Below are 16,428 nucleotides of genomic sequence, written 5' to 3' on the forward strand. Positions count from 1 at the left end.
TTTCACCGTCCCTCAGTATTTTGTATCGCATATTTAGTGGACTGTTTTTGAAGGCCGCCTTTAAAAATCTGCAAATTTTATGGGTTTTTTCCTACTTTCATGCTTAATTTAGAGTGAAGAAGAGTCAAAGCCAAAGTCAAACTTTGTAATTTTTTCTTGTTGTTATTATTTTATGTTGTTTGGCAATTCATGGTTTATTGTTCCCATGTTGTCAGAGGAGTGATTATTTAGTGGTTACCTCCCTTGGACCTGGGAATTCTGAGTGTAGCTTTTGGTTTTTTTCATGCATGTTTTATGTATCAGGGTAGGTACTTAAATTTCAAGGGTCAGTTCTCTACCAGCAAAATGAAAAATAATGCTGCTCTAGCTTACTAGTATGTTGTGGTTATAAGCAAATTGAAGATGGTATGGTGCTTAGATGATGCAGTCCTAAGTACTGTACTACTGCCTGAGTATTACCCATTGATGCTAAAGTCATAAAAATGTGAAAATTTCTGTGGTTTTAACTTGTGTAAGGAGAAATTCAAGAACCTAAAGTCTGCCTAAATCCTTGTTCTTCATCCATGTTAGAGTTAGGTACCTTTGAAAGAGTGGTATGAGCTTTATAATACATCTTTCCAGCCCCCAGCATCTCAAACTCTTTTACTTCCCTAGTGGCCAAGTGGGTAGTGACTGAGGGTACATACTCTCTGCATTTCTGTTAGCATTAGTGTGTGAAGCAGAGGCAAGTAGATTGGCCACGTTAACAGGCTTACCCTCTTTGATGCTTCTCCATTAGGGCGTTTTATCAGTGAATTCTCACCAAGGCAGGTGGTAAGTGAACTGATGTGGACATTTGAACATAAAAATCCCTAGTTTAGTCAGACCTTCATTTTTAAAAAGTACCATGCTGGCTTGCATTTCTTCTTGAACACACAAGAGGTGTCATGAAAAGTACAGCTGAGAGTAGAGCAGCCATAGAGACATCCCCCACACTCGGGGTAGGCACGTGAGGTGGTGCCAGCAGTCTGCGCTGGTGGAACTCAGACCAGCAGTCTTCTGGCTCAGGGATCATCTTTGAAATTCTGAAGAGACTACGTGTCTTTGAACACAGTTTAATACATTTCCCTCTTCCTTAAACAGAGATTTTTCCCTTAGGCATTTCACTTCACTATTTCCACGATAAAGCACTTCAGTAATAAGAACGTTATGTTATTTCTCTACCTGAGATTGAGCCCTTTCTCTGTTGGTTCCTTGTCCAGGTGCTGGTAAGGAAGTTTTAGTTATTTCTGATTACCTTTTTGCTGAAAGGTTGGATCATTTTAGTGATGTGCATGAACTAATTAAGAAATTGCATTTCAAATGAAAAGTAGGCTTTCTAGATGGATGGGAAAAAGCTCTCCATCCACAAGAAACTGAAGCGTTACAATCGCCTACCAGGAGTTTTCATTTGAAAAATTAATCTTCTTTTAAAATGATGGTGGAGACTTTCACAGTTTCCTCTGCTTCAGTGAAATAGATACTTGCGTCCTATATATATGCCGAGATACCCAGTGATGATACTGTTTGGAAAGAGGCACAGGGAAGATATGTCGACTCCCCTTTCTTTGTTAACAGTCTCTCCTGTGAGTTAAGAGCATCACAGTACAGCCAAGATGTGGACCAGGGTTTTCAAAATGGCCAGTGTTACATGTGCATAAAAAAATCTTTGGTGCAGCTGTTCCCCGACCAGCCGGCGTCCACGTGGAGATTTCACAATACTGTTTTGCGTGTTTGTCCTTGTCTGTTTTGCACATTATGTTCTGGTTCAAAGAATGTAAGTTTTCTGGGACAAATGCTTTCATGCCTATCAGTGCAGAGTCTGACAGAGTTGGATCCTGGCTCACAACTGGGGATCTTAGGTCTATTGTGATACAAATAATAAGCTTAATGCTTAATGAACTTGTGGGAGAAAGATACCTTTGTTAATTATTCAATAGCCTTATCTCTTCAAATAAGATGCAGTAAAGCTCCCAGTAAATATCTGAAACTTCCAACAAGGTTTCTGGTAATGCTGAAGTAGAGCAGAGCCAACATACCTTACCTACTGAAGAAAAAGGTGGGCAGGAAAAAATGGGAATCATCTTTTCCCTCACTGCCCTGAAAGCGGGGGGGGGAAGTGAGGTTGTTTTTGAAACAATGAAGCATCAGAATGGAGAAGCAGCAAGTTTGCTTTGCAGTCCTCCTTTAAACACTGTAATTCTTAATGAAGTTTTATATTTGGGACATAACTGTCCTTTCATTAGATAAAGATATAGGTGATTATTGCCAGTGTTCAGAAATAATGTCTGAGCTGATTTATAGGCATCACAAACTTCTCCATTAAAAGCTAGCTGAGTGGATAAAATGGATGCAAAATTCTTTTTAATCTTAGTTCTTGTGAAAAGTCTGCAGCTAGGATTTGTAACTGTTTAGCCACATGTGACTCAGTTTTCATTATTTTGTTCTTTATCCTTCTTTCCTGAGCTGTCTGAAAACTCCTTCAAGTCCATAGGGAAGACTTAAAAAGTGAAGGGGAAGAGTTGGCTGGCTGGCTATTTGTAAGCAAGCTATCTGCAGTGATTTTTGGCTTTAAAGGGTATTAAGCAACATCTAACACATGATTTTGAGCTAATTCTTAGGAAATACCCTACAATTTCACACTGTGTGTCAAAGCTACATAGTCTATATAGGTATTGTACAAATACTTGGCACAGATGCGGATAGGCCTTAGTGTAAGACACTGAGCCCAGTTTTGCCTTAAGGGATACACACTCACTATCCATAAACTTCAGTGAATGCACTGGGGAACTTAGGCTCAACAATTTTAGTTTTGAACATGCATTTTTAAAATGTAATTTTTAAAATCCTGTGTATAATTTTGTACCTTAAGCATTTAATATTTTTTGTGTGCTATAACATAAAGATTTTCTTGTTTCATAATTCCTGGCTTATCTGCTAAGTATACAGAAACAGTCACATATCTCTGTGGCATTCAAGCCTGCATACTTATGTTTAGGTACTGGAGATTCAGTTGAGGATTTTGCGGACTTGACAGAAGGGGCTTATGTAGTCCTATACCTCTTTTTTTTAAATTATTTATTTATTTATTTATTTACCATAGAATAAAGACATACCATAGACATCATTGTGGATTGATTTCAAACACTGTGATTTAAATCAGTGATTTTAATCATGGTTTACCTAGGAACCCAGGAAATCTTGATTAGAGTAATTGATTGTAACCTTGTTTTACATTTAGATTTTTAATTATAAAAAGCTAATTGATAAGCATGAGGATATTCCATATCTGTACACATTTACTTAAACTAATATAGCTCTGCATTAATTCGTCATTCTTTAACATCTGTATTTTTCCCTAATGACTGTTTTTGCTCATGATTTATGTCAAGCTCTATTTGAGTTGAAATTGAAATTTAATTAAATGCATAAAATAGCATTGTGGATTTTTTTTTAATTTCAGAAACTACCTGAAATCTGCTAGACACGTGAAGAAAGTAAATGCATTAAAATATATTTTAGTTTTGGAACTGCTGATTTGTCGAGGGTCTGTAGCTTATAAAACTGTTTACTTTGGATCACCATGTCCTTAAAGATTTTAAAAGTGGCAGATCTTATCATACCTGATTTTGTTCATAGACAGGAAAAGGAAAGCAAGTTTCTTCTCTGTGTTTTCAGATCCCATTTGGATTTTTAACTTTGATTTACTTAAATTTTAAAATGCTGATTTTAAATTAAATCCTTGATTTTTAAATAGCAGTATTTAATTCTCCTTACTTTAATCTAAATTTGATTGTAATAACCTTGCAGGGCAACTACATTTATGACTTAATATATTGAGCATACAGTGGGTCTAAAATTTTACCCTGCCCCCCTTTTTAAATATAAAATAAGCAAATCAACATGCATGAAATGGTTCAAAATTCAGAGAAATTATGCAAATGCAAGCACAGTTCCTTTCTGGCAAAAGCCATTAGATTACGCCTAAGAATACGCAGCTCTTCCCTTAATAAATCCTTCCAATGACACTGGCCCATTTTTATGGTTACTCAAAAAAAAATTTATTCTTTTGAAGAATGTTTGCAAATTTTGAGGCATTTTCATCATTTGAATTGCTTTCTTGGGTTAATTTTAGTCCTCGCTTATGTTTCATAACAATGGCTAAATTACTTGAGTAGCCTCCATTTACTCAGCTATTTCTTATTTTACAAGGACGAGTATTTTCTTTGCTGCTTTATAATAAATTGCCTTAGATCCTTCTCTGGACGTGTATAAAGCATTGTTACACACTAACTTTTGGGTGACAGCAACAACTGTATTGAGAATATAGTTGTGGCAGGGCAGGAAGTTTCTGATTTACGAATTTTCTATCAGAAAATGTTCCTTCACAAAAATTACTGTCTTTCAGAAAGGTGTTTTCAGTCCAGTTTGCCCATTTCTTTTGTATGCTTTTGTCTTGCATGTAAGGTGGGCAGAAACAATTGTGAATAGAGTATACAAGTGTACTAAATAAGTATCAGGTTTTATTTGTCTAAGTGTAACCCCATCTTGAACTTGGAATCAAAACATGTCCATATCCTTAGCTTTTACCGGAGTAGTAATCAAAAGGTAATTCCAAAGAAAGTTCTGGGGGAAGTGCAAGGAATTGCTCAGTAAATGGATGTTGCATGAGGAGGCATCACTAGCTTGGAAAACACAACTATCGGAGGTGATCTCCAGAGATTAGAGTACCTGGGAATTGTCATGTTCAGAAAGCCTGCCAGGTAGTAAGTCAGGAAGCAGAGGTCACTTAAAAAGAATGTGAAAAGTGAATTATTTGTTAGCTAGACCTTAGTTTGCAATGGGTTGTCAGGGCATAAAAACCTTCCTAAAAGTTGCCATATGTTTCATTCCTGTTGTTGGAGGTTGTACCCTGTTTGAATTACTTGTTTTCCAAGAGTAACAACTGAAAATTACCCAAAATAGTCTGCGGATGAAGAGACACAACGTGCTATCCATGAGCTGGGTATTAAACAGTGAAGCTCGTTTGATTGCTAACTGAGCAATTCACCTGGGGTACTGTGAGTTGGAATTGTGAATTTGAATTCAGCTAGAAGTATCTGAGTACTGAAGTGTGGTAAAAGAAATAACAGGGTGAAGACTAGCCTCAGCTTAAATATACCTGGCTGTCGTTTATCCTTCAGAGTAATTTTACAGCTGGGTCTCTGGGGGTGCTAAGCTGGAAAAAAAAATCTTTACCTTTCTTTTGCAGAACAATTAAAAACTCTTCTCTTAGTTTGTAGCATGTCTGCTCTTTCTTCCTCCTCCTATTTCATTCACTCTGTGGTTTTCAGTTCAGAGACCTGTATGAAAGACTGGGTTGAAGAAGGAAGGGACTGAGGTTGCTGTTGTGGAAAAAGGCTAACTTGGTGGTATGTTGCTTGCAGGGACAGTTTGCAGGAGCAAGAGGTTAAAAGGTCAATTGCTTTGGCCTCCTTTGGCAAGGAGGTGTAGAAAGATGTGGAAAGAAGAGAAAGTCTGTTTCCTTTTCCTGTGCAGAAGACTAACACAAATGCTTACATCAATACAGAGGGGAAAAATAAAAACTCCTTTGATAAGATAATGTTGTGTTAACAAACTAGAGTTGGGGAAGAGCATTCATCTTTCCAAATCACTTCAAATTACATCAGATGATGAAAGAGCTATTTACAGTAACGATACATCCAAGGTGTATATTAACCCATTTCTTAAAAAGGCAAGTCAATGGTAGGCGCTCACAGATGGTTAACAGGGACTTGTGTTGCAAGCAAAGAATGCCAGTTCATGCCATTGTGATTTCTTTCCATATTTAACCATCTAAAATGATTGTATTTTCTTTAAATATTTAGTTTGAAAATATCAATTTTTCCCAACTTGCCATTTATAATAAACTGTCAAAGCTATACTCCACTTCCCATGGGAAATTTATTTCCCTCCATTGTATGTGCCCAGCCTCTTATTGTTAGATTTCAGGAGTACAAGGCTGCCCGCATGGGTTTGTTTTGCCTTTAGCAAAAGGGCAATGGTGCGTTTTGTTCTGACAAACATTTCCCATTCTTGCATTGGCAAAGAGGAAGGGTCTGGCAGCAGATTTCATTGCAAAATTGAGTTACATACTCAGATCTAAATCCTGGATGTAAAATTCCCAATAGCGTATGTCCTTCTCTGACTTCCAGAACTCATCACTGCCCTGATGATCAAATGGTTATGCTTTAAACTTTGAAAGCATTTATTGTACTGTAAACAGACAAAGTGAGTTTGTACTTTTAGCTTTGACAGAAATATCTTGATGATCTGGAAAAACCTGCATGGTATCATCAAAACTTTTAATTTTAAAACAAGGCTTTAAAAGGCATTGCCTGATCTGTGGTTAAAGGGTGACTGAGGAAAAACTCCGGTCTTCCTAACTCTATGAGAAATTGTAATTGTGCAACCTTCAAATTGCACAGAAGAATTATTGGGATGCAAATTGTTTTTCAAGGTGGCTAAGAGTTATTTACAATTAGAGATTTCTTGACCTTGACTTCAGTGATAATATTTGCCTCTTTCTTCACTTCCAAATCACTGTTCCTCGTAGCTTGCTCTTTAGGTCCAGCTGTGTTTGACAATATATTTCTGTGTAAGTCCAATGAAAACTTGTTTGTTTCTTTAAAAAAAAAAAAAAAAAAAAAAAAATAATCCCCCTCATCCTGCCCTGCTTTACCTGTTTCAGGGCAGAAGCCTGCTGGTGCTGTCTTTATAAAACTAATTTATCTGTGTTTTATAGGGAGGGGATCAGTAACAAAAAGAGTATTACTCCTGTGACTCATAGGGGTTGTGGCAGCTTCAGACTTTATCTAGACATGTGTACTAATGGCCATCAGGATTGAAAGGAACTTTTTGGTGACTTAATTATGCATCATTAAGTCAGACTGCAGTTAGCTCTGTTCATGGAGCTAAACCTGCACCGAACAGACTTAGTATGCTCGTGTAAAACTCTCCCTGCACATGACTTTGCATAACCATGTTCATTAGGACTAAAGCAGGTAGAGATGATTTCCCTTTCATAAGTTATATGGGGTGAGCAAGGAATGTGAAATAAAGATACAATTGCTAGTAAATTTTCAAAGCAATCCAAATGGGAGTGGGTAAAGTTACATGCAGTGTGCTTAGGGTTAATACAGCTGTATCGGCTCTGAGCCCACCGCCTGCGCTGTGATCAGAGCTCCCTGCTATTGGCTGAGAGCAGGGGAGGGAGGCAAACGAAGAAAATCCACCGCTTAATTTAGGCAGTGACGAATGGGTTGCTGTGCAGGATGTTTCACTCCTGGATGTCTGGGGTGATGCAGACGCTAAAAAGGGAAATGCATTTTCTCATCGCATCTTTACAAGCAAGGTGTCATGGATGGCAGCTCACCCTGGCCTATATCTTTTAGTGAGGCTGCTTAAGGTGCTTGCGGGGTGGAGGTCTTAATCATATATAATATCATAGTGCTGTGCTTACTTTCCCTTGTCCTGTGCCCCCACTTTTCCATGCTTCGGGGCTGGCTGACACCACATCACAGTCCTTTTGTCCAGGCATTGGCATTTGCTTTTGTATCTGGGCACATCAAATATGACACCCTTCTGGGCTATTTTATTCCAGAGCTGTAGCTTAAATATGTTAGGATATATCTTCAAATTGAGCAGGCCTGACCAGAGTATGTGAAAGACACAACAGGTATGTTTAAGTATCTCTGGCAGAGAATCGTGTAAGAAGCTTTTGCTTGGCTAAAAAATGGTGCTGTCAGCTAATGCTGTTATGAGAGAGAGTGAATTCAATTTTTATACACAATGTCTGAGCAAGTGGACATTGCTTGTGGAGGCTGCGGCTGCTGGCGTCACAGGCAGCCTGGGGGGGCTACACCGTGATTTGGGTAACTATGTGTCCAGTGCTCTCAGGTACAATCTTTTTTCCCTGCTTAGGATGGATTTTGGGGGAATACATTATTTTCTTGGATAACCTTCTAATGATCAGGTCCTTACTGAAGTCATACTGCAGTGCCTTTATTGAGAAATGGCTGTCATATAGCTGCAGATTCTGGGCATGGACACACACATATGAACATGTGTTACTTCCCATTTCTTATGAGAATCAGTGCCATGGAATGTCTAGTCTTAAGCCTTCCTTCAGCTCAAATGTAATTCCACATAGTGTTTTTAGTGGTATACTTTTCTTTAGATCATAAATACATACAGGAACTGTACTGCTCACTCTGCATTTTAACCAGTACACTGCACTTTCCTCCTCCTTCTCTTTGTTATACTGGCACAGCTGAATGCGTGGATGTCCAAGGAATGGGAGTAGGGAAGAATCTGGGTTATATGACAAAAAGAAAGCACAAGAAAGCTCAAGATCAAGGAGTGCAGTCTGTTAGACCCAGGTATGAAGCCAGTGAGAATCACGGTGGGAACCATTGCACAAAATTTTGGGAAGGGTTTTCAGATTTTTTTAGTACGAGTCTGCTCTGGCATATGGTTGTGGACCATTAGTCTTACCTCACGGCCCTTTTATTTGCAGCGTGTGCTGGTTATAGGTTAGGCTGATGCAGATTGTGCTTAGTGTGATACTGAGATCCTGCCTGCATATGCTGTCTGCTGATGACATTCAGCCAAAGGCTTTAATGTGCCTCATGCAGGCCTGAGATCATAAATGGCTTTTATTTGTAGAATTTGGATGAACAAATGGTCTTTTCTTATGCCAGCCCAGCCTTATTTGCTTTCTATTTTAGGAGATAATGATAATTGCTAGCTTTTCATGTATATACCCAACTGTTTTGCCAGAGTTAAAATCAGTTTTAGTTAAAAGCCATCTCGGCTTAATAAGACAGTACTGGGCTATTAGTTTACTTTGATTCTAGACATTCAACATATGAGTGATATTAGCAGAATGGAAGTAATGATGTTAATTTACTCTTGCAAAGCACTTCAGGGAACCCAGAAAGAGTAAGTAAATGTCATTCTTGCTATAGAATAATACAAGGGGTTGATAACATGCTTTTATCACACATGAGCACAAGAGTAAGTGCAGCACCACCACCTTCGGCTTACAAGAAGCAATTAAACAGGTAGAGCTACTTCATGGATCCCTACTTCCTCCATGTAACTGGTTTTGGCACTAATAAAGATAAAGATACTGGACTAGGTAGACCTTTTGTGCAAGGCAGTTTTTCTGTTCTGACTGCTTCAGAAATTCAGTTAGAAGCAAAACTAAGTGCTTTAAAAAACTCTTCCTTGGTTCCAACTTCAAGGAAGCTTCTTGGATAAAGCTGAAAAAAGCACGGAAAATACAGCAGATTTTTTGAGGGATTAGTGTAACAGGGAATGTATCACAGTTTGGCAGGACCCCAGGTCAGGAATGTGGAAGCTGGCACATTAGGGACAAACAGTAGTGCTAGGAAGCTGAGAAATGGGTGCTGCTTAAAACTGCAGTTCAGCACCCACTGAGACTGGAGGAAAGATCCCATTTGTTGTCACAATCGGAAGGCAAATTGCGTGGTTTCAGATTTAACGTAAGAAAACGCAGGCTGGAAGGGACCTTAAGAGATGATGTAGTATCCTTCCAAAGCCAAAGGCAAGATCAATGTACCAAAGCCACTGTCACAGATGTTTGTTTGTGCCCTCCTCAGCCCCATGCTGGAAATTCCAGAGCCTCCCTCGGTGACCTGTTCCAGCCTTTGCTGTCGTTGTGGAGTGGCATGGAGCCTTGAGCTGGCACGGAAGAGCAGAGGGATCCATTACATGCTGTCAGTCCTTGTCATTTCATGATTTCGATTTGTAACATTTGTCCTCTAGAGCAAAGTCCTGGTATTAGGACATCTCAGGGTTGCTTTTCAAGTCCAAGTCGTGTCAACAGTCTGTGACTTGCATTTTATCACAAGATACCATGATGCTTAGTCCCTTTTTTAAAGGGATTTGAGGAGAAGAACGCTGACAGAAAGAGGGACGTGCTGCAAATGGGGACCTGGATAGGAGGAATGCACAGCATGTATTAGGGCTCTCTTGGCTCATTATCCAGCAAACAAAAGTCAGGCCCTTTAGTGTCAAAAGGAGTGACTGTCCTCTTATTATCAGTTGTGATAATAAACTTGGATTCACCCTTTTGCAAGGTGTGGTGTTGTGTGGGCTGTAAACCCATGAGGAGATGAAGATTTTCAGGCTGTACCTGTTCACTCAGCTTGAGCAGTGCAGCCAGGATGATCTTTTCCCTGGTGCCTGGGCTTGAACTGCTCAGATTGCTCTGTTCCTGTTGGTCTCAGTTTGTTGCTATTTGTTGATGTTTCATGCGTGTGGAGAGGATGTTACATTCACCAAAGGAACACCAAGTTTAGGGATAATAAAATATGGAAAATCCTTTGTTCCAGTCTATCTCCTCTGAGGCTTCCATGTGTGCCTGAGCTGATGGGCATTCCCTTTCTGCTTCACTGGTCTTCCAGGCCTTCCCTTCCCTCAGTACCTCTGTCCCCTGAGGCTGGGCACAGAAGCTGTAGCACAACCCTTGCAGTTCAGTGCTGTCTGCCACATCAGTCTCTTCAGATCTTACCATGTGCTGAATTGCCCCTTACCGGGAAATCTCTTTGAGTATTTTATGTTTGAAAGGAGAGGAATGGGAGCTTGGGGCTGAGCCAAAAATTTCTGATGTGACATAAGACATTGTGGCATCCTCTGGGACAGAGGGCATTCAGTGCTTCTGGCTTCAGGTTCATGTTCTGCCATCAAAGAGTCTTCCAGAATCATGGTGAAAAGTCAGTGTTGACTACCAAGGTAGTACCAAAATCCCCGAGCGAGAGTCCTTATGCCAATTAGAGACCATGAGAACTACAGTTTGCCACAGCTGCAGGTGGAATACAATGTGCCCTGCCATGCAGCCTTCACTGCTGTCATACTGCTGTCACCCTTGTCTTGGGCCCTGCCTGAAGAAAGGTCCCTTCACCTGTTCCTGGCTGAGATGCGCCACCGCCCCAGAGCTGGGTGGACACGTTGGGCTTTGCTGCCACCCAACGGGGACATGCAGCATCCTGATGGTGCTCGCTCAGGCCTCCTTGCTTCGCTTCATGTACGCGGTCAAGATCTTGCTAAAAGCAAAATGAGAAGTAACACTGATTGCTTTAGAAGGCAGGAACTTTTTGCAGTGATGATTTTTGTAGCTCGTTCCTAACAAAATCTGAAGTTTGTACAGAGCTTGCCTGGCAGTCTTTGAATCATAAACAGCATGAAAAACAGAAGAGGTACTTTCCCTCTTCTGCTGAGTGTGTCTATAATGACGAGGATTGAATCTTTGTACAGGACCTGGGAAATGTTTGAGGAAAGGAAGATGTACCTTTGCATCGCTGTGTAATTCTCCCCTTTGGTTATCAAATGTTGCAGTGGGTGGTAGTGAGGGTTAATGAACCAAGTAACTGACAACAAATGCACTTGTTTATTTGCAGATTGTGCTGGCTGTGGAAGAGACATAAAAAATGGACAAGCATTGCTAGCTCTGGATAAGCAGTGGCACTTGGGATGCTTTAAGTGCAAGGCCTGTGGGAAGGTCCTAACCGGGGAATACATCAGCAAGTAAGTAACCTCTGCATCTCTTCTGCGCCCTTGGCAAGAGTTCTTGTTGCCAATGGAGAAGAGCGTGCAGCAAAGTTCACCTTTCAAAATCCAGTCTTGACCACCTTTCCATATACACCAAAATCTTAGTTCCCAGTGAGAGCTGAGTTGGGAAAGTAAAGTAAACTGAAAAGTGCAACTGAAAGGTGGTGTTTAATGATAGTAGTCTATATTTAATACCAATATGGAAAGGGGTATATCTCCATGTTCCCACAAAGGATGAGGTGAATTCCTGCATGTGTTTTCTGTGTTAGCCAGATAAAGCTTTGCTCTGTTTTGCTTTCCAACATGTGATTTTTAGGAAAAAAGTAGGAACCTGTCCATAGCTTGCCTTTGCTAGAGAATAGAGTAAACGTGATGATGTGATTGACCTGACACTGTATTTCTCATCTCCCTATAAGAAACCAAAGAAGAGAGTTTTGAGCAGAAGGAAGCGTAGAAGAAGAGAATGGGGAAAAATGGGGTAATGATAAAATAGAGGGAATGAAGATACAGTCTCTGTTCCCCCCTTCAAGCATATAACAAAGAGAAAAAATAGGGAAACAATGTATGTTTCACAAACCTGTTATTGAGGAGTGTATAATATTTCATAAAAAGTAGCATCTGTAATTTCTCAAAAGAAGTTCAGTGCCTGAGAAATACTCCTAAGCTGATTAGTGTTTCCACTTTTACTATATGTTCCTTGTTCATACTAAAGAACTACATAACCTTACACTTAAAAGTAACTGCTTATACTCTTGCAGACTACCAAAGATTTTTTTGCTGAAGTAAACAAAAAATACCTGCCTATGATAAAGACTGTGATCTCCTCTCATCCCCATGGACATAGTTCCACTGATTCCCTAGAATTGCACCACCTGTAAGTGTAGAGAGTCTGTTCTAAAGAATGAGATTTACTTCAGTGGTTTGTACTGGATGCCTTTTCTTGATGGGAATTTAAGGAATAATTCTAAGAGGCACTAATGAGAATATGATTTTTTTTCTTCTACTACAAAATATTTCCCTTGAGTTCTCTCCCATTTGCCTACTGCTGTGTGTAGGAGTTCCAGACTGAAGACAAGGGAAGAGTGTAAGCCATGCTGTAACCTGTTTATTAAAAGGTGGTTTGTAATTTGTGGATTTTCTTTTTCAGAGATGGTGCTCCTTATTGTGAAAAGGACTATCAAGTTCTTTTTGGAGTCAAATGTGAAGCATGTCACCAGTTCATTACTGGGAAAGTCCTAGAGGTAGGTGTTTTGTAACCTAGAGTTTAAGAATTGGGCCATGTCCCATTATGTACTTAGGCAACTGCAGAGAATACAAAAATTCTCATAGGAAAGTTTTTTCTGCTGATTTTAGAGCAAAATTGCTAGTTTTCAGACATACTTTCAGCGTTTTAGCTTTGCAGTCATCAGGAAAAGCATGTGATATGGAATTAATTGCACTAGTTTCTATGGATCTGTGGTTTCTATGTTTCTCTTTTAATGGTGATATGCCAAGTCTATTGCACTGCTTAGTCTGTGTCAGATTTGATATATTTGTTAATCACTTTTGGCAACCATAAGTTTGCCAAAACTTATGATATGAGATTTCTCTTCTTAAATGAGGCCAGATGATCTGAATGATGCTGAGAAGGTGAGAGGGAGAAATTTGCTGGAGAGGTAAATTATATGTTCAGAAACAAGAAGGCAGAAAACATCTGAACCATGTCTTTTGTTGACTCTTAGTTGCAGTCCTCAGCGTTCTCACTGAAACTGGCCAAATCTTTCGAGAGATGTGTATCTTTTGTTGTCAGTACTGATCTCCATCTCCCATGGCTGTGATGAGTCCCCTTTGAGCCGGAATCCCTGAACTATGCATGGATCCCTCTGTGTCATCACTGAAATGTTTAAGGGCTAAAAATGCATAGGACCTTCCTTGTTACACTGTCATTGAGATATGAGAAGCAAAACTGTTCTCTTCTTTCCCTGTAGGAAAATCTGTTCAATGGAAAGAACCTAAGCTTTGAGCTCATGTGTGGAGCTGGGGTGTATGGCTTGATTCCAGCTTTAGTGATTTTTAACAGTCCACTTTTCCTGGAAAGAAGCCTTTATATAATAAAGTTTGTGGAAGGAATGGGGAATCACAAAGAACTTCAGTTACAGGTGTATTTTGTGAAGAATCATGGAATCATAGAATCATTAAGGTTGGAAAAGACCTCTAAGATCATCTAGTCCAACCATCAAGAAGAAACTGGATGTACTGTATGTTTTACAGTGGATAACAGGAAATAAACCTGAAAGTGTTACGGAAATAAAAGCAGCTGGAATTTGCTAGTGAATGTGTATTACAGGTTCTCTTTGTGTCCCATCTACTACCGATATGACTGTGTCAGCCCTCATATGAGAAGTTTCAGGTTTGACATAAAGTGGTTAACAGCTTGTGGTTTTAGTTCTGGAGGTTTCTCTGGTTCAGTATTGAGAATATTAACCAGGGTGGTAGCCACCAAATGAGGGACTCGGAATGCATGTGGACACCTGGTGCATTTGTCACTGCATCTACTGGAAGGAAGTACAATTTTTTAATTAGCCAGGCTCTTAGTCTGCCTCCTTTGCAATGTGTATCTAATTCCTTTGGAGACCCGCATAGATAATTAGTGAGAACAGTCTGAGTTTTCCCTTGAGTAGGAAGACTGTATCTCTGGCTTTAATCTAGTGGTCTGCTACCATCTGCTTATCTATTCCTGTCTACGGATGAGTTTTTCAGTTTAGTACTATGGATTGGTGACACCATAGTTGCATTCCAGTGCAGGATGCACTGCAGGAGAGAAGTAATTGGATTTGTGAGATTGGGAAGCATAAAATAATTCTAACATTATTTTAGATACACATGATAGGTTGTCTCACCTACAAGCAATGCAACCTATTCAGAACTATAGAGATGAAAATGATAAAAGAGAAGGTTATTAGAGTCTGTGGAGAGCCGGGAAGAAATAAGCTATTCCTATTTGGAGCCTTTTGTGTAGTGGACGTGACTATAGCAAGGTTGCACTCATGTTACTCTTCCTAGCATCAGTGAGAAAGAAACCTAGCTTTTTGAGAGGCTCGTGAGCTGTATCCTTTCAGAACTGAGTAAATTGAGATTAAGGAAAGATTAGTTCAGTTGAACTAGGATTTATCTGTCCGTCATAATCTAAGCTAAAGTTCAGGTTATCAGAGACATTGTGTCCTGGGCAGACCTTTGATGCAGTCATTCTGGCCCCAAGGTTGGTTTCTCACTCCATAGTTCTTAGTCTTCTGATGGCTATTTATTATCAGAGGAGGAGACAACATTTTGCTGAAGCAATGACCATGTCCAACCTCTTATAAGGATCCCCTTCTTCTAAGAGTCAAAATCAGATAAAAGAGATAAAGATTTTTCCATTTGATCTAGCCCCTGCAGAATCAGAATATGCAGAATCAGAATATGATGAATTAGAAACAGACCCTTTGAATGATCGTACCAATGCATAGAAATACTAGGCATGCTAAGTTCTGGGTAAGACTAAAAATTTTGCTTGAATATTTGTGGCTCTCATGGATTATCAGAGGCACAACCCATAATAATACAGTAGAGGGCAGCAGTAGTTCTCAGTATGCAACTAAGACCAAACTCCTCTAAAGCCTGTAGAAGTTGAATTACTCATATAGTGCAACTCTTTCCTGATCTGTTTAAATGATATTTGAAGGCTGACTGCTATCTGAAAGGTGTAGATTAGACAAGTCCTTAGAAACTTTCACCAAAAAAATTAGTATTGTGTAGTCAGGGAGGCCATTCAGACATTGGCTTAACTGCATTACAGTACATATTAGCAGCCTGGATAGTCCATGAATAGAGTTCTCCAGGTATCATCTGGGAATGCAGGAGAGCATTCCCTGTGTGGGAATGCAGGAGAGACATTCAAGCACTTTGTGTCATTAGGTGGTGCTTGGAAAGATTAGAAAATACAGGTGAGCAGCTAACATTCAATAATCAGAGCAATTTATCAGAACCGTGGGCTAGTTTCTTGGCTCATCCTAGAAACCTTTTACACTGTCAGAGATGCACAGTTCCAAAGGGGCAGTACTAATGCCTCTAAATTAGACTGAAGGAACTAATGAGTCAAAACTTAGGATGAGAAAATCATGTGTCAGCACATGTGTCCCCTTTGGGCAGAAAAGGTAGTCTAAAGGATGGGGTCAGAGCATGACATAAATCCTCTGGTAACAACGGAGATGAGAGATTGGAAGCAGCCACAGGGCCATGGAAGATAATTCACAGAACAGGATGCCACAGTTCAGGGAGGGCTGCAGAACTATTTGAGGCAGGACGATTCACAATCTCCTTGTCTGGTACAGGAAATCACCCACAACCTTTCAGTACACCTGAAGTTTTAATTTAGACGAAGCTTGAGATTCTCACAGGAGGATTACTGTCTTCCCTCTTTGCTTCCTTTGGCAATGTTTCTTTGGCAAATTTGGGTATTTTTGATTATTTGTATCATGTGAGTTGTCTCTTGTTCTGCTGCCTGTCTTGGGAAAGAAACCACGCTCTTGGTGTGATGTAGCGCAATTATAGGAACGGTCTAGGTAGAGGCTATGGCATCACTGACCAGCCCAAGTCATACCTACTAATGTCCAGTTGGAAAAAAACTAAAATACTTTGTATTTTGCCTTTGTTAATAAAAATGGTAGTAGTAAATTCACTGATCAGTATCTTTCATTTTATTTGTCAATAAAATAATTTGTTATGTCAGGAGCAGAGTATACTATTTCATCATCTTCACCCAAAGAAATGATTGGA

The 16,428-nt window shown here is 39.7% G+C and overlaps 1 protein-coding gene across 7 annotated transcripts in view; it reads left to right on the forward strand.

The window, feature by feature from the left end:
* ABLIM1 (actin binding LIM protein 1) overlaps positions 1-16,428 on the forward strand; it is a 212,664-nt gene that overhangs the window by 119,452 nt on the left and 76,784 nt on the right. For all 7 annotated transcript variants that reach the window (XM_075504483.1, XM_075504489.1, XM_075504482.1 and 4 more), the window contains exons 5-6: positions 11,484-11,610; positions 12,782-12,875. In XM_075504483.1, the coding sequence (XP_075360598.1) occupies positions 11,484-11,610; positions 12,782-12,875 (221 nt within the window). The remainder of the gene's footprint in view (positions 1-11,483; positions 11,611-12,781; positions 12,876-16,428) is intronic.

Source organism: Mycteria americana, chromosome 6 (genome assembly GCF_035582795.1).
Source record: "Mycteria americana isolate JAX WOST 10 ecotype Jacksonville Zoo and Gardens chromosome 6, USCA_MyAme_1.0, whole genome shotgun sequence".
NCBI classification, from domain to species: Eukaryota; Metazoa; Chordata; class Aves; order Ciconiiformes; family Ciconiidae; genus Mycteria; species Mycteria americana.